The 21,560-nt window shown below is 41.0% G+C and overlaps 2 protein-coding genes across 3 annotated transcripts; both read right to left on the bottom strand.

Annotated features, from left to right (window-relative positions):
• Positions 1–106: 106 nt before the first annotated feature.
• On the bottom strand, positions 107–15,783 carry p4ha1b (prolyl 4-hydroxylase, alpha polypeptide I b). Of its 2 annotated transcripts, none has more exons than XM_020643067.3 (15): positions 15,531–15,783; positions 11,767–11,849; positions 11,520–11,616; positions 11,154–11,305; positions 10,071–10,208; positions 9,678–9,917; positions 8,776–8,993; positions 8,508–8,684; positions 6,914–6,984; positions 5,038–5,137; positions 4,754–4,807; positions 4,591–4,656; positions 2,467–2,535; positions 1,927–2,023; positions 107–1,574 (listed from the first exon to the last, which is right to left on the bottom strand). In XM_020643067.3, exons 1-15 carry the CDS (start codon positions 15,542–15,544, stop codon positions 1,504–1,506), a joined length of 1,647 nt encoding a protein of 548 aa, XP_020498723.1. In that variant the 5' UTR covers positions 15,545–15,783; the 3' UTR covers positions 107–1,503. The 2 variants fall into 2 exon arrangements, with proteins under 2 accessions (XP_020498723.1, XP_020498722.1); XM_020643066.3 differs by lacking the exon at positions 6,914–6,984 and adding an exon at positions 8,138–8,208 and having other exon boundaries at positions 15,531–15,779.
• A 565-nt stretch (positions 15,784–16,348) lies between these two features.
• LOC109990811 (serine/threonine/tyrosine-interacting-like protein 1) lies at positions 16,349–19,534 on the bottom strand. Its single transcript, XM_065959595.1, has 5 exons — positions 18,556–19,534; positions 18,272–18,402; positions 18,000–18,171; positions 17,525–17,661; positions 16,349–17,419 (listed from the first exon to the last, which is right to left on the bottom strand). Exons 1-5 carry the CDS (start codon positions 18,600–18,602, stop codon positions 16,767–16,769), a joined length of 1,140 nt encoding a protein of 379 aa, XP_065815667.1. The 5' UTR covers positions 18,603–19,534; the 3' UTR covers positions 16,349–16,766.
• Positions 19,535–21,560: the final 2,026 nt, after the last annotated feature.

Raw genomic sequence — 21,560 nt, 5'->3', positions numbered from 1 at the left:
ACAAGCCACTGTATCATTAGTACTGGAGAGTCACGTGACGCCTGCATACCGTACGCCAAAATCCCCATCACATGCACGCGCACACGAACTGCAGCAGCACACTTCATTGATCAATAAAAAAAGCCTTTATTGTAAAAAAAAACAACACAATTTCAGACTTTCATTCATAAAACAACACACAGTTTGCTTGGGACATATAAATAAAACGTGTCTTCCTTGGAAAAACCCATATATTCTTTGACTTAAAAACACTAGCCACCCCACATATCCCACCTCAATCATTTTCTTCTAAAAAAAAAAAGGGTACAACGTGATGTGTGTCCCATCACCCCTCAAATACTTAATGTCCATGTACTGTTCTTTCCTTAGTTGCTCTTCTTGCTTAAAATATTTAGTGTCTTCTTTTTAAGTCTCTAAAAAGACTTGGACAATCAAGATGAACAGATATAAACTGTAAAAAGAAAACATAAAGTTCTATGCAAAACAGATTTATGTGCTGGTGTCTGTCTCAAGGTGTATGTGTGCCCATGCATTTGTGTACTTTGCTTGATTAAGGATAAAAATGTTTTGCAAAATGTCATGTTTTAAGTCATGTCAATGACACGTTTTAAGTTTAAATAACACTCTGGCATCAGGGCTGAGAAATAAGCAAAGTGATTTATGAATATGTGCTAGTCACAGGAAGACTTAGCAATGCATCAGTAATTTACAGGTCTAAAAGTGATAGACACTTTCCTGGACTGTGGGGGGAGACTTGCCAATTCATGTGCTGTGAGCCTTTTCATTCTTTCAACAGAGCACCACTTTTGTTTTTGAATTTAAGTTATTTTTAAAACAGAAGAATACCTCATGAAAATACAGAAAGAAAAAAATACAAAGAATCTGACCTAAACCTTTTGTAAAGATATATAAAAAAAAAGGCCCTTTAGAAAATAGGACAGTTGAATTTGTTTTGAAATTGGTGAATATTATTATTAATAAGCTATGATCTGAAATGTGAAGAAAAAAAATCCTTAAACGTTCTCAAATTCAACAAGCCAATGTGCTCTGTTGTAGTAATGAAGAGGCCCCTTAAAAAACGGAAACTGTACCTTTAAGGTAAGCAGACAGGGAGGAGGCTGGTCCCTACAGACAATACTGAGGGATAACGTCACCACAGAGCTGGAGTTCATACAGAGTGCAAAAAGGACACATGACTTTACACGGGACACACTGAGTGTATCTCGAAACCATCCAACAAACTAAAAAAAAAAAAAACACCTTATATGTCACAGCAATGCTAATACTGTCCAGGGGCTTATCATCAACCATAACGATATGTGATCTTTGAGTGTAACAGCCGAAGGGAAACACAGCACCACTTTGTGGAGTGGGAGAGAGCCATTTGAACCCCGTGTGTCTGTATCCATCATCTGTGTGCAGCAGTGCTCTGTGGTCCTGGGTGGTTCACAAGGAAGGTGAGAGGGGAGCAGGGAAGTTGATGAACAGGCTTCCTATTTCCCATCAGTCAGTTTCATTTATGCCACAAGGTCGCCGCCATTCCTGGCCTCGTTCATGGATCCATTTGTTTGATACTAAAAACAGAACAGATGAAATTAAGGGTAATACAACTGTAAAATAGACCTTTAATTGTGTATTATTCAGTTCAGATGTTTACTTTTCTTGTTAGAATCTTTTTAATTACTCTGGGTTATTACATTTTTTTTTTTTAGATTGATTTTTGGGCTAGGGCAGTGAATATAGTATGAAATCAGGGAACCTGGGCTGCTTGAGGACTACAGCCTCTGTACATGAGATGCAGGACCTAATCATTAGGCCAACATGCGCTCCATTCAATTTCTTTAAAATCAACATCCTTCCCCAGTAAATACTCTGCACTTCTACTCAGGATGCTTTTATAAGGAATCAGACAAAACAGAAGCTCACCCCACTTGTTGCCAACCAACACTGGACACGCTGCATGCCGGGTGCTGTAGTCTCCCTCCCCACTGGCGAACAAATTGTACCAGAACACTGCAGTACCCTGAAACACACAAACACACACAACAGCAACAGAGGTTAACAGTGCTGCAAACTCTCCATGAAAAATGAGAAATCCGAGAAAGTCTACATCAGTTTTGTAAATTAATCCATCAAGAAAGAGCCTGAAAAAGTATATTGTCTTGTATTGTCTGAGGAAACTTTCTGTCTATGACAGGAATAAAAAAAATGTAGTAATTATGTACATAGTGCTCCAAGAGAAATGTTCCTCATTAGAGGATTGTTTTGTTTGTGTATTGAATGTGCCAACTTACTCACCAAGCACCAAGAGGCAACAACACATTTTATTGAGCTGTTAATGAATATTTTTAGTTTCTACTTCTATGCCTAAAACAAAAACAACCAGGAGTTCATTACAGCATTTAGAATTATATGCAATAAAACCAATTCGGTTAAACAGTCATCAGTAATGTTTCAAACAGTTACCTTTTGTGGCCACACTGCTGCCCCAACATCTGGGAATACTGTGGCTCCGCCAGCTGACACATCACTCATCTACAGCAACAGACAGAGAGGCAAAGAAAGGTCAGTCTTTGTATGTCATATCAAATGGTCATTGATTGAACTTAATAATGTCCTTCTTCTTCTATCAGGAAAGCAGATGCTGTTTTAACAGAGAGGTTACTTTAAAAAAAAAAGCTAAGATTTCTGCAGACTGGTATAACAAAGGCTGGGGTGCCAGTTTAGCTCAGTTGGGAGAGAGGTGCCCCTTTTATGTAGAGAGGCTACAGTCTTCATCATACTGGTTGCAGGTTTGACTGCCGGTCCTGCTGCTTTTTCAATGCATGTTATCCCCTAGTTTCTGTTGCCATGTTTCCTATCCATCTTCAGCTGTCCTGTCAAATGAACGGGGCACTGGTGGTGCACGCCCCATGTACAGAGGCTGTAGTCCTCCAGGCAGGCGGCCCGGGTTCAAATCCAACCTCTGTGGCCTTTCTCGCATGTCAATCCCCACTCTTTGTCTCCCTGATTTCCAACTCTATCCACGGTCCTATCCCTCCAATAAAGGCAAAAAGCCCAAAAATTTAAATTTGAAAATGTAAAATTAAATGTAAAAGCCCAGAAACATAACCTCAGGAAAAGAAGGGGGAAAAAAAAGTCCAAAATCATGAATGGCCAATAGTCCTTGGTTTGTAATACCAGGGTGTGTCTGTGCAAAACCAAGGATGAAAGTAAATGAGGAGCTCCATTCACCTAATTCTTTGGCGGCTCAGTTTAAAAGTAGCTCCATTAACCACAGGGACTGAATTGTACTCCTCCCTGCATGGAGTGACAGAGTTCACTGGCACAACGTTATGACGAGCACAAAGCAAGCAGCAAGCATTACTGGCATTCAAAGATAATAAGTGAACTCCCACTTTTAGCTGAGAGTGCCAGCTTTCTGTTCATTTTTTGGGCTACTTTTTTTACATGATTTTTTTTGTGCTTGCTTTGTCTCTATTGGAGAGTGACAGTTTAACACAAAGAGGTATGGTTCAGGGTAGACAGAAGGGGGCTCACTAACACTAGGCCCAGTTGTCCTGTACCTTGCTGAAACATGATTGTCCCCCCTCCCCATGCTTAGTTTACGAGACAGACGACTCAAAAAAGAAAAAAAAAGAAAAGTAGGGGCGCAGGTAGCATAGTGGTTAGCCCGCGTGCCCCATGTACGGATGCTCTAGGCCTCCATGCGGACCGCCCATGTTCGAATCCGACCTGTGGCTCCTTTCCCGCATGTCATTCCCCTCTATCTAAAGCCATATCTCTAAAATAAAGGCAGAAAGAAGCCCCCCCCAAAATAAAATATTTAAAAAAAAAAGGAGAGACGTGCAGTTGATTCTGCGTCACCACGTTGGAGAACAACTCAGAGAACAAGGCTGCAACTTTACTGACTTTGTGCCTTATTTTGAGTTATTTTAGTCAGATACAGCTGGAACACATGGTGGGATTTCTAGATAATGGAAGGCTGTCCACATTTCGTGCATGTGCTTGTGCATGAACTGTACTGTGCCAAAGCACACCTCTTCCAACCGTGCCAGGGCCAAGGAAGTGAGCACAGATCAGAGCACTCACACTAGTCAAACGAACTAGTGTTTAAGGGTGAAGCGTGCGAGTGTGCCCTTAAATGGTTCATGCTTTACCAGATGAGCTACTGTTTTGTTCATTTTTTTTTTTTTAGACCTCCGCCATGTGAGGTTTAAACACAGAACAGATTTCTTCAGTCACATCAAATAACTATTTTCAAATTTAGATGCTTTTAAATTGGTAAAGTTCACACTAACTTTGACTTTCATATGTTTTGTTTCAGCTTGATCCCACACTTGATTGGGCTTAATGATTCATGAAATGGTTGAAGAATGAAAACCAGTGATGCCACGTTTTATTGCTGCATCAATCTTACGCCGACGGATCATCCCACAATCTTAGGAAATGTAATAATAACACTCTTTTGAACAATGACTCGTCACAAAATATGCATTTGAGTGGATGTCTAAAGATGGCCCCAGTTATAAAAAAAAATGAAGTTTAAAAGATTGGTTTTAATGCGTATTCAGGCGAGAGTTAACTCACATAAAAGAGCCATGTGGCTATGCGGTTTCCAGTGCCCAGCTCTTTAAAGGCATCTGGTTCATCTTTCTGTGGGAGAGAGGTAACATCAGATGTAAATGGTCTCTCATACAGGAACACATTGTACATTCACAGATATTTAAGTGTTAATCCCATAAGATCTTACCCTTCCAAAGTCAAAGTGAGGCTCGTATTGGCCTCCAACGCCATAATTTGCAACCTGAAGACAACAAAAATACATAATTAAAGTCTCAGAGCTGAACAAAATGAACACACTAACACAGGCTTTCTGAGAAGCAGGAGATTGTTGGAATTTATTTCTACATGCATCCACATACATTATTCTTCCCACTATGATGATTCAGTGAGGTGATCTCTTCAAACAATCAGGAGAATGAGGGAGAATCAATTAAATGTCCGTAACATTAAACCAGTGAGAAAACTCTTTACCTGCAGCTCTTCTGCTGTGTCCATTTCCAGCCCTGTGAGATCTTCAATTCTCTGGTTGATCTTGTCAATCATTGGATCTTCATAGCCAGTGAGCCAAGCACTGGATTAAAGGAAGGAGAGCAGAACAATTGAGGAAAAATGAGCAACAAGCTATACAGTATACCAGTGAGACACACTTTTGTCCACTAGATGTCAGCAAAGACTTCTTCTGAAACAGGCGGCAGAGTCATGCTGAGACTTGCAAAGACAAGCACACACAAAAAGCCAAAGGAAGACGTCAAGTTTGGCATTACTAACAGAATATAAAGGTAAGGAAGAAGAGGTATTAGTACAATGTAGGAGAAGAAGAGTGGCCCGAGATTCAGAATCCCCAATCGGCTGAAGGGTACAGGGTTGTACTAAGTGTGCACTGTGGAACGTGGACATTTGGCACAAGGGTCTGACTTTGGACTCGAGCGAAATATTTCCATGGATTCAACAGGCCTCACACCACCTGCCCTTCAAACTAACTCCAACACTGCAGTCGACGAGAAGTGCTCTAAAGAAAAAAAGGCAGCTGACGGAGCATTGGAAATAAACTCTTTCTTGTGAACTTTTAAACCATGACAGCTGTAGCTCTAACGGCCAGAAAAATTGTTTTTCTTTACATCTGACCACTGCTACAAAATACTATGTCAACAAAACAACAACTGTCAATGCAGCCATAATATCACAACAGAACTAAAGACACTTTTTGAATGGATTTACCAACAATACAAAAGACAAAGACAAAAAGGAGTTGCTTTCGACACGTCCTCAAATTTAAGGAGATTTCTTATGTCTAAATCCTATGGGAGTACTTCCCCCGCTCCACTGTCTTGCTCAATTGTTTCTGAGAATTTCTGCTTTTTTACTTCAGTCATGCACGTACATGAGAGACAGTGAGATGACTTTCTGTTGATAGTAAGTTAAAATTTGGAAGGGAAGCTGGACCAAATGTGAGCCAACACATTTTTTTTTTTGTTCTTACAGCTGGTTCAGAAAGGGTTCAAACTCAGCTGATGAGAACCATCTGTCCATCTCTCTGTTCAGTCTATCAAGCAAAATACAAGCTGGCTATCACGTACACACACAAGAACATCAGAGGGTCGCCACACCCTTGTACCAATGTGCGCCGTCACCCGAACATTAACTACCAAGAACAGTTGAAACCAAAGAAATGTGGGAGTTTTCTTTGGTTGGCCTCCTTTGCCTGCTATTTAAAGGTTAGGTTTCAAGTTTAACTTACAAACAGACACCGAATCTTTCTAAGTGAGACAGATATTTCACTTCATAGTGGTTTTTGATAATGAAGCAGTCAAGTTTCTGTATGTTTAAGCATGTGACATCACACTCAGGATTTGGAAGTTTCTAGATCTCTCGTGGAAGTTAAAGAAGCAGAGAAGAACTGCAGCCGCTGTTATAAGCTCATGTAAGGACATGGCGCAGACTCATTCCTAAAAAGCGCAACGAGGAATAGAGATTTGGTGCTCTTGATGTCATATCTCAGAGGAGTGGCCGGGTGAAAAAAAAAACAGCATGTCACATCTGCACATATCCATGAAAATTGCAAATCACTGGGTGAACTGAAAGAATAAACATCATTCAGCAGCATTGAAAAACGACCACTTTGTTGAAACTCAATCTGGTGTTCTGGGAGAAATCTGTTTGAGTTTTATGTTCAACTGAATTTAAACCTCCTCCATGTAGTTTTCCAGGTTTAGCTAAACATTTTCATGTTTTCCATGATTTTTACCATATGCAGGGTTTAACTTAGGATGCAGAGATCAAGCTGAAGCGATGGATTGAGACTGAGGGGAAGGCATGGTGGCCCTCCTGATAACCTGTGACCCCTTACCTCTTGGAGACTCTGTATTGGGCCGTTGTAAGTTTCCCAGTTTGGGGGTCATGCACCGTGGCTCGCCTTAACTACAGTAGTTTTTCCGCAGCAGAAGGACACCAAGGTCGAGGAAGAGAAGATTTAAAGGAAGACAGAATGTGACACACGCACACACACACACACACACACACGCACACACACACGAGGACATTTGGAAAGCAAAAGAAGGAAAGAGGGAGAGAAAAGAGAGGCAGAGTCGGTCACTAGTTGTCAATTATATTGTTAAGAAGCAGGGTCCAGAGAGTGTTTCACACAGCAATTCATGAAATAGATTTTTAAATCTCAAACTGAATTGTAGGGAATGAATATGTGCCTGTGATACACACCCTGAATCCCAAAAGAAACTATGTTAACATCAACTAGTAGAAAAGGTAACACATTTTTCTCCACCTCTACCTTCTTGTGTTACCTTTCCTTAGCAGACTCCTGAGCAGAAACATATTCATAAAATCTTTAAAATACATTTAGGAAGCATTTTTTTCATCCCAGTATCAGAATAGCCTTTATTGTTTCTTTCATTTCTGTCACCAGTGAAAAAAATAGGATATTTCACATTTGTATGACACTAGCAAAATACACTTTACCATGTTTTTCAAACACTAATATGTGTCCTTAGCCTGTTTACAAACCCCCACTGTGACATCACAAAGGGCAGTAACTCCTCCCCCAGGTGGGTGATACTCCACCAGCTAGGAGTTAGCTCTGCCCTCTGAGTCTCCCTTCTTTCCATGAATAATAGGGCATGGAGCGAGAAATCCCATACCACCCAAGCCCTTCCAGAGGGGCGTGGTCAAACTCTACTCATTTGCATTTAAAGCTACAGACACACAAACAGCCTGCTCTGAGCAGGGCTGAAAAAGAAAGCTTTCTAGGCATGATCAAATACAGGCTCAGAGTGGATTTATAACAAGAAGCTTCACAGACATGTTTTGGGAACTCTGAGACTTATCTCCACTTTTTAAAAAGGAGTATAATACTTTAATTAAAATAATAAAATCCTACAATTGTTTATAAATCGTGTGCTTCAGCTCAGGAGCCTTTAATCTTTGCGAGTGCAGAGAAAAGTAGTGATGCAGACCAACAGGGATACAGAGGAGAAATGGGATGAGTGTTTCAGGGAAAACGGAGGAGAAAAACTCTCCTATATCGTCTCTTCTTGGCAGCTCCTGACTAAGGCCTTACCTTTTGCTGATCCGGTATGAAGCTGTCTCCAGCACTCCAGTGATGGGGTTGGAGATGGTGGCCCTGCGTAGCTGTGAAGCCAGGGACATGATTTACCCACACACAGCAACACGCACACACATAAAAAGGTGCGTGTGTCTGCGTGCTTGCATTAATAGCGGCATCACATCAACCAGCCTCACAGCTTTGACCCCCTCAATGAACTAAACCACACACCAGAAACTGAGCAGGCTTGACAGTGCATCACAGTGAATGTTAAAATTACAGATATAGCGCATTGCCCCCCAGGGACAAATAAAGTTTTTTGAATTGAATTGAATTGAATTACATTCTACATATGGCACCATGGGAGCACTTGAGAGTCACTTACTCGTGGCTTTGCCAGTTGCTTGATCCTCTCGATTTCTTCGTCAGAGAGGATGTCAAGGTAGCGGACAATATAGGGGCGATCCCACTCGTCTTGCTGTTTGGCAGGTGACAGCACATACTTGGGGTTGTGATTGTTGTCATAGTAACGACAGAAAAGTCGACTCTGCCTGCGGGGAGTCTGATTAAACAAAAAGAAAAACAATGAGATGTGAAATTGTCGTTTCATTTTATTTTGTTAGAAACTGTGTTTTCCTCTTTGTCATCCTTACCATTCTGTTGCCCTCACCACGACAAAGCATCTCGTACTTCTTCCTCTCTGGGATCAGCTTATTGGAGACCTTCTTTTTGGGCTTTTCTGTCTTTTTTATAATTTCCTTGTTCCCTGGATCCTTCTGTTTTTTAGCCAACTCCTCATCAGCCTTTTTCTGCTTCTCCAACTGAAACTCAAAGTACTTCAGGTTGCCGTTGGCGCGCTGGTGCTCTGGGTCTGGAAGCAGGGAAAATTGAAGACATCAGAAATGAAAGTGGAAAATAGTGATGACAGCAGAAATCTCCCCTAAGAATATCAGATCCCCTGGAATCAAAATAACTTGATAGAATTAAATGATATTTATTCAGCCTGACCTTAACCAGCTCTTAGAAACAAGATGTATAAACAGGACAGAAACAGCACATAGGATCTAAGTAAAACTTGTAATTATGAGGATGTTTTGGTCAAACAGTAGGAATAGTTCATACATTTTTTTTAAGACTTAAACAAATGTATTTATCCCAGAGGTCCACCCAGACCATAGACTAAAAACCTGGGTACTAGACTGCTTTGGGTTGCACACTGAGAATCGCCCTCTTCCTGAGCGTCAGCACTGAATGTTGACTCCAATAAGCAATAGCTTTTGACTGAATCCTGCCAGTTTTGATAAATGTGATAAATGGTACGGATGTGCGTTTCCTTCTTACTTAGGCATCAGAGTGTACTTTTTTCTAATTAGATAAGACTGTAAAAATACAGAAACACACAAAGACATATGTAAGGATAAAAAAAAAAATAGCAAAACAAGAAAAACATTTATACAAAATTATGTGTATCAATTTCAGAATTTCAAAATCACTTATTATTGCAAAAATCAAATCTCCCACTACACTTTCAGAATCACAATAAGGAGGCACTCACCCAGCTCAAGCAGCTTCTTGGTAAACTCGAGTGCTCGCTTTATCTCCCCCTGCTGGTAGATGGAGTAGCTGAGGTAGTCGAGCAGTGTCACCTTGTCCACTGTTGACTCCTCTCCCTCGTCAAGCTGCTTCAGGGCCTGGGCCATCCACAGCTCTGTGTGGTAGTAATCCACATCAGAGTAGGCGATTTTCCCCAGCTCGTAACAGTCCTCCACTGTCATATGGCTCTTGTGTTTCACTCCTGGTATGGAGAGGATACAGAAAGTGAACATTGGTATGAGTTATATTTTGTACAGATATATAGAAATATATATTGTATATATCACAAACACATTGGAAACTTCCCACACATTGGAACAGGTAGATGTGGAATGCGCTGATTTGAGGACTTTACCAGGTAAGTCTCCTGTAGAAATTGTGTTGGCATCCAGTCTGTAAGTGTCTTGTAACCGGAGGAGAGCTTTAGCAGCCCCAGTCTGGTCCTCATTTGTGGGGAAGTACTGCCTCTGGATTGTCAAGTTGGAAATAAATCCTGAGACAGAGGGACAGACAAAAGGAATAATTATTCTGTATTGGATTTTTAAAAACAGAAAAAGAATGGTCAGTGAGACTGCTTGGAGAATGTGAGTAATAAGGAACTAAAAACTAAGAAGGAGCAAATGTTCTGCATGCCGGACCGGACCGGCTTGCTCTGTTAGGAGAGGGTCAATGATTGATTCGATCTGATGCTGAAAACACAGTGTGCAAAGGTGAAAGTTGTGTGGTATTCTGTCATCCTTCAGTCACAGATTATTTCTCGCTTGTCCGCCGTGATGCATATTTTTTTGCACTATTAATATATCAACAATCTTCTTCTGGATTTCTTTTGTGTTTTCTCCTCTGGCCCAACATAATTTACAGCACTTAACACCTTTTCCCATGCAGCATGTTTACTTTTGTTAGTAAATCCCCCACTAAGTGAACAACCAATTTACTTTGTTCACTTACTGCAGAGAGTTACTAACTTTTTTGTACTGTTTTGTTTTTGTTTTTTAAATCAACCTCATCCTTCTTCCATTTTCGTTTGCTATGAAGCTCCTTTTCTTTGCTCTCTTTGCCATTATTTCGGGGAGGCTCATGCATGTCTAATGCATGTCCCAGAACATGCATGAGCCTGCTGTTTAAGAAAATGTGGGATTTATCAACACCCACCAATGTGCAAACAACCAGTGTGCACATTTTTGATAAATGTGGATTTCTTTCCTACTAAAGCACATTCTACATTTTATTCACAAGATAGAATCTAGGAAATTTATTCACTGTTGATAAAAGAGGCCCAAAAAGTTTTAAACCCCAATATAGTCCACAAGCATCACTATCATGAAATCACAAAGCTTCAGACATATTTAATAACCCTACAAAAAGGACATTTGTAGCATCATGTAGCATCTGGCAAACCCAACACATAAAACAACATAAATGTGCACTTTATCCGTACCATCAGTGGTGTCACTGAGCACAAGGCTCTCCAGATCCCCCCACTCTGTGTTTAGCCTCTTCATTAGTTTGAAGGCATTGACAGGGTGCCCCAAGAAGCCCTCAGGGTCCTGAATGGCTGTGGCTGACAATGATTCCAACTTATCAGCCCACCTAGAACAAAGATGGTGAAACAGAGTGGTAGAGCAGATTAGAAACACTCTTCACATTTTAATCTACCAGCAACGTGTGTTTACTGCAGGTGAAATACTCCTGAACAATAGTTCTTCTTCCCGTTTTGAATGCCTTTTGTATAATACCGTGAACTCAGTTTACTGTATGCACACTGTGTTAAACTAGAGGTATCCCTCTGTGTCCATTGACTCACAGTTTGACCCGCTCAAGCTTGTTCTCCTCTGCTTTGATGTAGTCCTTCAGAGAGATGACAAGGTCTTTTTCTGTGTATAACAGATCTGTCATCTGACCTGAGGAAAACATAATATTTGTGATTAATCCCAAATGTTATCACTCACCTAATCAGATCATTATATTACACACATGACCAGTGAGTCATCAATGGGACCAATTATTTATAACATGCGTGCTGTTTTTTTGCTTGATGTTTTTATTTTTACCTATGGAGGTGAAGAAGTCATCGTGGGCAGAGAGCGACTGTAGGCAGCTCAGCAATAATAAACACCAACATGGCAGCTCCATCCTGAGGAGAGAGGGAGACCATGAAATATATTCTTAAGAAAGTGAATTTGAACATTGTAACCAGACAGAACAACTGGTTCTCATGTCAGACACATCAAAGCCACAACTTCAAATTAGAGGCTGCCATGCTCCAACATCTCTTACGAGTACAGAAGTGTCTGACATCTACCATCTGGATTACTTGAGCTACCTCCCAGTTAGCCACATCAAACATTCCAGGCTAAACTTCTCATCCAAAGTCTTGTTTCCCCGTTGTTTTAAATCTCATAGATGAATATTATTGTTGCTTTCCTTCACTGCCTCTTTTGCTGCTTAAACTGATTTGAAAACCTGGTTGAGGATAATCCACAGGAATGAGAATTCGACATGAAAGCGACTGTAAGTCAGATCTGTGGATTGTCCAAAGTAACTGGGGCATTATTTGTGGAAAGTAGAGCTAGAGGGAAAAAAAAAAAAAGGGTTGTCAAAGGCTTGACCTGAAAAACTCAAGAGAATTGCGTTAATTCTTTCAAAAGTGCAGCTTTGCAGCCACCACACAAATCCAAATATAAGTCTGTGGTGATTGTTACTGTGTCCGGTCTGGCTTTGGAGTTGGCACGGTCATAACTACTCTGGACTTGAGGCAGACAGACGGAAATTATAAGAGAACAGAGACATGTTTATATACCATCACTGAAACTATAAAGAGGACTTGTGAGGTACTAAATTCTTTGCAAATGGGCAAAATTGATTTGTGCTTTTAAAAAAAGAATCAAACTTTTGATTTATATAGAAAACGTATACCAATATAAATCACAGGAGACTCATGTGAGAATCGTGCTTTTAAGAAGTCCTGGATTAACACACAGCTCGCCTGATCTGCATTAAAAACTAAAACCCTTTTTAGGCAAATTTTCTAACCTTCTCAAAATGTTATTAAAGTTTGTTGGTAAATTTGAGAAATGTCTACACTTAAAGGAGCAATATAGAACTCTGACACCTAGCTTTTAATATGGGAAATGCAGTCCAAATTCCAAACTTTGAAAAGAGCTGTCTCCTCTTGCCCCCTCCTCCCTAGAGTCAACATGCGCACAGGTTGCTATGACGCGACACAGACGATTCAGTATTTCATCCAGCTCTGCATCTGTCTCAGATAAAGATAAATAATTTATCTTAGTTTTCCACTTTTCTACAGCATCAAGCTTTTTAGAGAAATTGAGAGGCAGTTCGCGTTCATCGCTGCATCACCTGTTGGTTTGCCGTTTGCCTGGCATACCGAGGGGCGTCCAACAACCGTGTGTGGTGCATTCAAACCGCCTATCTTCTCTGGTAAAAACAAACAATTCCGCACCAGAATTGAAACTTAGACTGACAGAGAAGCCAGTACTTCAAAATACAATGTTTTCTTAATGTCTGATTTTATAGTAAGGTCATTTTATGATTTAATTCAGTAGATATCTTACATATTGGACATTTAACAAAACAATGGTACCGAAAGTAAATCTGATCCTTGCCAAATGCCTGTTTAGCAAATTGTAGTGAAAATGCTTTCAAAGACAAAGCAAATAGACTTGGAGGAAGGTGATGGGCAGATATAACTCAAACTGAGATACAGATTCCACAATTCCAACAGCTTTTCGGTCTGTTTGGACTTCAGTGGGATACCAACTCACACTCACATACAGCTTCAAGCTGGCACTGCACAATCAAGCATAGACCTAAAACTTGGCAAAGTAAAATTGAAGGCATGAACTTTTCTGAGATGCAGATTAGTAATTCCTTTCACTGGAAGCACACAGCAGGCTCAGGCAGGTTCTCACACTGCAACCAGGGCAATCCTTAAAAGCACAAATTCAAAACGGCAGAAGCAGACAGCAGTGAAGAAGGAAAATGAATCTAAAAGAGCCTTGTGTATTAGATTAAAGCAAAAATGATTCAGATTAAAGTTACGTTTCTGTCAGTTGAAACAGCATATAAAAGTTTAAATTATACGCAACTCCTACTGTTGTTTTCCAGAATCTAAGGTGCAATTAAGTCCTTGATACCCTAAATATGCCTCTGCTGCTAAGATTTCCTGGATCAACCTGAGTATGTAATTAGTTTAATGACATGGAGAAATCTACTGTGCCCCCTTGTTATAAAGATGTAGAATTACAATGCTAAGATTAAAGCTGTTAGTATAGCACTTATAACTCAGAAGTGAGAGTGGTCCTCCACTGTGCATTCATACATGCATGCATTAAACATTGTAGTCATTGCTTGCGGCCCATTTAACAATTACCTGCCAGACAACTGGAAGGAATTTGGTTTAAACATATAATAGAAAACTATTCTGATAATTACTATACACATGTCATAGCTCTCTGTTCTGCTTTTCATAAGGATATACTTGTTTTATTTCAACCACATGTGGCAAAGAGGATATATGAAAGTGTCCTACTATGCAAAAATAAAAAAAATAAAAAATCTACATTTCCTTTTTAAGGTTTTCTTGTTACTTCTGCTTTCCTACTTTGATTGCCAGGACTGGGGTCAGGGCTGAAAGTGCTACTTTGTGGCATTTTAACGTGGGAGAGAAAAGTAACAAAAGCAGCAGAAATACTGACCATTTAGGGAGTATTTTCCTCTTGGGAGTCAGAGGTTATTTTTCAATAGATGATGTGTGTTAAATTATAAAAAAATAAATAAAAAAAGTGTAAAAAAAAATGTATCACAAAAAAAAATAAACACACACAAACAGGGTTAACCAATAGATCCACAATTATAATGCCTTTCTGTCAATACAGTTGTATATAAATAGTAGACCCCCTGTGTCTGCAGTTTATTCTAGTAGCTTCTATGCCTTCTTCTTTAAGTTTTACTGAGAGTGAAGTCTGAGGAGTCAGATAACACAGGATGTGGATGGAAGAGGACTGCCACGTCTTCGCCCCTCCCCGCCGGGGGGGGAAGCTCATTGAAGACTTGTAACAGTTCCCCCATGGAGTCTGAACTGATTTTAACCTGCACAACCCGTTAATAACCCCCTGTTAACAAACTGACTGTAGGTGGAGGGGGGGTTCATGTGTGTTAAGACAACCTTGTGCTGTTTGTTTATTAAAATGAGTTCTGCATTAGCTAAGACTCAACCGAAGAGGACTTAATCCGTATGAACATCAGTAGTTTACCTCGTAGCTTTTTTAACTTACTCATTACTGTACATGCAGACAACGTCACTGAAGTTAAATTAAATAAAATCAGTGTATATCATGTTGTTATTATGTGTAGAGAAGGAGAAGAAGAAGAGTATCCCACGCTGCATTGCACAGGAATGCCACAAACACAGACGCTAGTTTCACATGCACAACTTAAACTTGCTTGTCTGTATGACTTGGGCTAGCTGAATTTTGTGTTTTATTGATCCGTTTCGTTTCGTCTCGTCATAGTCGTTGCTTGCAGTCGACAACCACCACACAAGCCTTTTAAGTTTCACCAAGGTTAGCTTAGGTTGAGCTAGCTTTAGCTAACTTTCATGGGACACAGGGACGGTGGGTTTAAGCTAAAGTATCAGATGCTAAATGGTCGCTGCTTGCAAACGTAACTTTTTTTTTTTTTAAGTAAAACTCTGGTTCGTAAGTACATGTTGCTAGGACAGAATATCTGAAAGTGCAACAACAACAACAACAAAAAAAAAGTTTTCCACATTTCATTTGAGGTACGCAGTTACCTTAGTGAGAGCATCCTGGAGCAGAAGTGTGTGTGTCCCCCCTTGTCGTCGTGTCTCTCCCCCCCGATGGAAGCCAGAGACCCCGATGCAGTCAGCGGTGAGAAGATGAACACTGAGTCTGATGGTTCGTATGCGGGGAGCTCCTGGCCATCTGGTGGTAAAAGGGCTGGATTTCTAGGAGTCTGGATGCTACGTGCAGATCCTCACATGCAAAAGAGTCTCGTACTACGACAGACTTTTTTGGGGGCTGTCGTCTGTGAAATTTCTAGGGGAGGTGTCTGGTTGACTTGACCCGTTTTGACACCTACATAGAAGAAGAGTGTTTGGGGTTCGTTGCATGCAATTGGACGTTGTAGTTAACTTTAACTGTTAAAGTTAACTGTGCTTGTTGTTTTAATTTCCTCTACAGTCCAATGCTGACTTGCACCCCTTTTAATTTCACTTTATTCATTGACAAAATGTTTTAAGCAATAGGCTAATGCATGTCGAATAATTTCCAGGTGATTTTCTTAGGGTGTTGTTTTCTTAACTTGGCCACACAGTCTAATTTCTTCCCCTTTTTTCACCTGCAGACTCCTCTTCATATTTCTGCCACATTCCAGAAAATTCCTCCCTCCCACCAAAAAAAAAAAAAAAACTGTGACTGGAGGGAGGGAATTCCTCCTGTGTGCTTCTGAGTTCAGCTGGGTGGAGCTAGGCCTAAGTATTTTTGAGTGTGTGTGTGTGTGTGTGTGTGAAAGAGAAACAGTTAAGTCAGTGTGATATGTAGTAGTTGCCAGGCACAACAAATGTAAAGTAGAATAATCCCAAATATGTAAATACTACAGTACACACTGTATGGCTGTGGAAAAACAAAATTGGAAGCCTCCATTCAGTTTCAGCAATTCTTAACTGCTCAGTTATGACTCAGATGACTCAGCATATGAGTTTTAACCTTGTTGAATAAAATGACTGAAAACAGGAACCGTTTAATGTGAAATGTAATACCGGTACATACATTGATTTATGTATAATGTTCTCTAGAATATCAACAAAGAAATCAATGATTATAAAATATTTATATTGTTTTTATAGGCATAGAGTAAGAAATACTTTTCATGTCAAACTTGTGTGGGAAATCCAAACTTTGAGTGTTCAAAAAAAATCAAACTGTACAGTCTTAGTTTCCACATTTGTAACTGTAAAAAACAATATTTTTTTCATTTTCTCTCACTGTGAACCGCATTAAAATTAAAGTCATCGTCGGATTTCATCCAATGAGGTGAGTCTGCGCCCAAACAGCAGCTCCTCGTAGGTCAGCAGCTGTTGCAGGAAGTTAATGTTGGGTGCTGTGCATGCCCTCCTCTCCTTCAACCAGCGCAGGGCATGAAGCAATGACCAGCATCGATGCTCCATGAGGAAGGCAAGTGTTAATGCCGAGCTGCGACTCCTGCCCATACTACAGTGGACCAAAACACGACCTGCAGGCTCAGCTTTAAGCGCTTGGTTTATGAAGCTGGACGCAAGTGGTAGTGCCTTCACCAGGTCCTGCTGTGCGTCATCACTCAGACGCAGCCTCAGGTAGCTTAAAATGTTGGGGAAAGCATCTGGGCTGTTTGCAGTTGCATTGACCACATGAGTTATTTGTAGATTCTTGATGATGCGGTAGTCAGAGGCCTGGGAGGCAGATCCCTGGTAGAGGGCTCCTTCCAGGATCTCCGAGGGGTAGATGGTTAGAGTGTGGCGCTCAGGTTCAAGCAGGACCATATGGGGTGTGCAGAGGAAAGGGTAGAGGGTATAGAAGGCAGAGAATCCCCCCAGCAGTATGACAGGGTCCATTCCTAAACCACTGAGCTGGAAGAAACAGCGCTGAAGGTCTGGGGAGTCTACCTTGGCCTTCATACTGCCAACTAAAATAAAGAAAAGACAGAAAAACTCTATATAATCAGACACACTGATAGATTGATAGAAAGCTAAGACGCTAATGCTTAGCAGTTTGAACGTGGATTGCTGACCTGGGCTGCATCCTTCCTCTGCGTACAGCAGTATTATAGAGTACTTCTGCAACTCTATACAGCTAATTAGACAGCCCAACTCAGGGTGGATCACCGTCACAGCAGCCCTTGCTGTTACCATGTGGCTGTCCATGTACCTAACACACAGATTGAATAATAAAATGCACACACACATATATACGCACATGCTCATTGATGTGTTCTTGGTTGTTTTAACATAGGTAGTAATCCATAGTATGATCAACTCTTTGTTTTTTTAACAACAATGTAATACAACATTGTGCAGACTCATGCAAGTCATTATATCTTTGTGATGTTTTTAAGTGATGACATATGTAAAACTAGTCACTTCTAAGGCCAGATTGTGCTATGGATGGGTTATGTTTCAATGTGTTGCCTCAATGTGTCAAATATTCAATATTGTATTTAGACTCTATTTGACGTGGCGTATAAAGAGCACCATGGGGTAACCCACCTTTCTGGGCTGCAACAGTCCAGGATAAGCATATAGTATGGATCATATAGGGCAGGTTGACCATCCTCTGCATTCAGCAGGTTGTACACTTGCTGTGGGGTGATGTATCCTCGCTCTATGCAGGCTGACTCTGGAAGAGAAGGTATCAGCTGCAACTCTTCTTTCTCGCATGCTGCTCGTAGGTGGAAGAAATACAACGAGCGCAGTAAGTTTGTAGTTGTGTTTACAATGATTCAGTAAGCCAGAAAGTGTAGTAAAAATACACCCTTTACCTTTGTTCTGAATCAGTTTGATGGAAGAATGGTCACTGTTAGTTCTATTGAGCTCTTTGTCACAGACGCTGCTCACTGTTTGGGATGTGTTGACAGGTTCTCTTGAGGCCACTCTACAGCTGTTATTCACTCTGGCATGAACACAGTGACACAAACACAGAGGATTGCAATGTCAAGACAGAGATGCAGCAACATTATAGGAAACTTAACTCAATACAAATGAATAACCCCCAATGCATTGTTTTTGCCTTTTACAAGTAAAGAAAGGTAGAAGTACTCTTTACCTGGACAGAACTACGCCCATCTCATTTAAGTAATTGTGCAGATGCATCTGCTGTTCCCACCAGTCCTTCAGTCAAAGAAAATGCTTCACAGAGAAGAGACCATGTTGAAATCTTTGAAAAATATTTTCCCCAAAAAAACCATTGAAAAAAACCCCTCAAAGCAGTACTTGTTTGCGAAGCTGCGATTCTGACTCAAACCCTGCTTCACCCTGCCCTTAATTTAGCTGGTGGTCTTGGAAACAGAGTAACAGTTAAGTGCTCTAGAGGGCCACATGGTAGCTGGCTCTGACAGGTGACGAAGGAGAAACCTTGGTAGGAGTCCCACGTCAACCAATTTAACTCTCAATTGCATTGTAAATTGACATTTTGTTGGGATAAGGCTTCAAGTAAAAACTTTCCATACAATATAGGTAGTATTTAGACAGAAGACACTTGATGAGATTGCCATTTTCCTCACAACACAACCCTGGTGATCTTCTGTGCCTCTCCTGCTGCTCAAGAAACTGTCCTCCCATCCACAAGTGTTGAAACTTGTCACTGCCTATTAATAGATCTGGCTTACCTCTTTTGGTATCTAGGTTTCTTTAGTCCAAACTGTTGGCTGTCGTGTGTATGATCATCTTGTTTCAGTCCAACTTTAACTTTGTTAAAGTCAAAGTAGCTCCTCCAGTGCATTATATTGCTTGTTGGGCATATTTTTTCTGTAAGCATAGTGCACCACTACTTGGGTGGAACGATATTTTGTGCTGTAACAGTGTGAAATGGTGTGCAACAGGTTTTGAGGAACATTTTTTCTCTTTTGGTTGATGATATACCGGTAAATGTTAATACCCAACCCACAACAGCATACAGTATATACATAGACCTCTGCCAAAATATTAAAAACCCAGTCTGCATGCTTAAAACAACATACACGATACGCCATATGGTGTACCACCATTTCTGTTAAAATAAACATTTTCTCTGGGCTGGATGTGCCTCTGTTGTTGTCTATCCTCCATGACAAGGATTACAGGGTAGGAATAGGTCTGAAGGTTCAGGGGCAAGTGGCCTGGGAGCTTGTCAACCAAGCAGCCTTGGGTATGTGCAGAAGAAAAGTAGGAGACCTTTAGGCTGATTCCCCAAACAAGCAGTTTAGGAGAGTAACCAGGAGAATGTCTGGATAGAGACCTCTCAGGATGACCTTGAGGCATGCTACATTCTCAGGACTGCTCTGGAGGCCAGTAATATTTAGAATAGAGGAAGAAGAGACCAGTGCAGGATCCCCCCTGGAGATGGGCCACAAAGGAAGATCTTCTCTGGTGGGCTGCTAGGAATGAGGAGTTCCTCTGGAGGATTGATGGCTACTGAGAAACCCCTCTGAGGACCAGCTAAAAGGTAGGAAACCTCCTCTTGAGGTTGGCTTCATAGGTTGGCACAAAGAATCAGATGCCTTCTGTCAAAGGTGTGAAAACTCAGAATGGTGACCTTGCAACGGATGATTACTGATGCCATAGGTCAATGAGGGGTTAAGGAGCAGACCGGCAACATGTGGGTTGAGCAAGAGGTTGGCACTGGGATTGCTGAGTAGTAGGTCAAAGGCATGGTAACAGCAGCAGATGCCATCTGGAGGTCTGGCTGGGCATCCTCATCCCATGCTGGACTTAGCAGGCTCAGCCAACTGGGGGTCAGAAAGTTCAGGAAGGGCATCAGGATGGATGACCAAATTAGCTTTTTTTTGTGCAGCAGGCAACTGAGACTAACAATGGCATCCATATCCATATTCTTCATATAAGACATGTATTCTTCTATAGAAAAAAAAAACATCTCAGGAAGAGTTCAGGGGAAAAAATAGGCGAAGGTTGAGTCAGCGAAGGGCATGAAGGATCAAAACGAAAAGGTAGTGACTAGCTTGCTTAGGACATGGAAGGCTGCAAGCTCATTAAAAGAGGAGCCTAAATGAATCAAGTGCAGGCAGGTTGCTAGCATGTATGGTTTCAGGCTGGACAATAGCAGGCTGGCTATACTGGAGGGTGAAGTGAAGGCCTTTCTGGCAGGCGTGAGGGATGGTTGCTGGCAGACTGTGTAGCCAGCTGGAGGCTTTGACAAAAAGTTGAAGAGGATGGTGAGTTAGGCATGGTTCAAACCAGAAAGCAGCCCAATGTACGCAAATACACCCAAAGGGGACAGTAAACCAAAGGTTCATAAACACAAAGCACAGTTAAAAACAGGCTTTATTTCCCCATGCAGGTAACATGTGTATCACAAACATTTGTGCACGGACTAGAAAAACAAGATGTGAAAAAAAAAACGTGCAATATGATATAACAAATTGGCAAGTAACAAAGGAAGTAGACTGAGTGAGGAAATTAAATGTAGTAGAAATTGGGGAGGAAGTCTAGTTACTGTAAATGCATATAACCCAATAAGTCAAACTATGTACAGTATGTAACACACTTCAAACAAATTCAATTGCAGTTTAATTGGCTTTACAAGAAACCAACTCCTTGTATCAACTGCAGCCGTCTTGTTTGATTTTCTTCATACCATTTATTCAATCACCTATGTGTCTTTCTAAGAGAGGACTGTGTTTACATGCATCAAAACAGGTTATTACTGCCCCCTGTTGTCTTCCTGGGTGGGTTTATTCACTTACAACAGGTGAACACTTTCTGAAAGGTTGAAGAGGAACACAGTGCACACTCATAATTCACAGCCCATGTACACTGATTCTCCATACCAGTGTACATATATTAGTGTACATAGGCTATATTACATATTAGTGTGTTGACATGCTTTGTGTGCACACATAATCATTTACCTTTCTCTGTATTGCAGGTTCACGATGGCAGTTTAAATGAGCTGTGAAAGGAGCCTTCTTCTGATGCCTTAATATTGCTATAGTATTCCGGACCAATCAGAGGCCTTCTCGCATATCCATCGTCCTTTTGTGAGAGTCTCATAATAGGGACCGTCACCCTCCTCGGTGTGAGGACTCTGTTTACTTAAGCAGACCATCCCTGCAG

The sequence above is a fragment of the Labrus bergylta genome, chromosome 10 (genome assembly GCF_963930695.1).
Source record: "Labrus bergylta chromosome 10, fLabBer1.1, whole genome shotgun sequence".
Lineage (NCBI taxonomy): Eukaryota > Metazoa > Chordata > Actinopteri > Labriformes > Labridae > Labrus > Labrus bergylta.
This window is presented reverse-complemented; position numbering and strand designations above follow the sequence as displayed.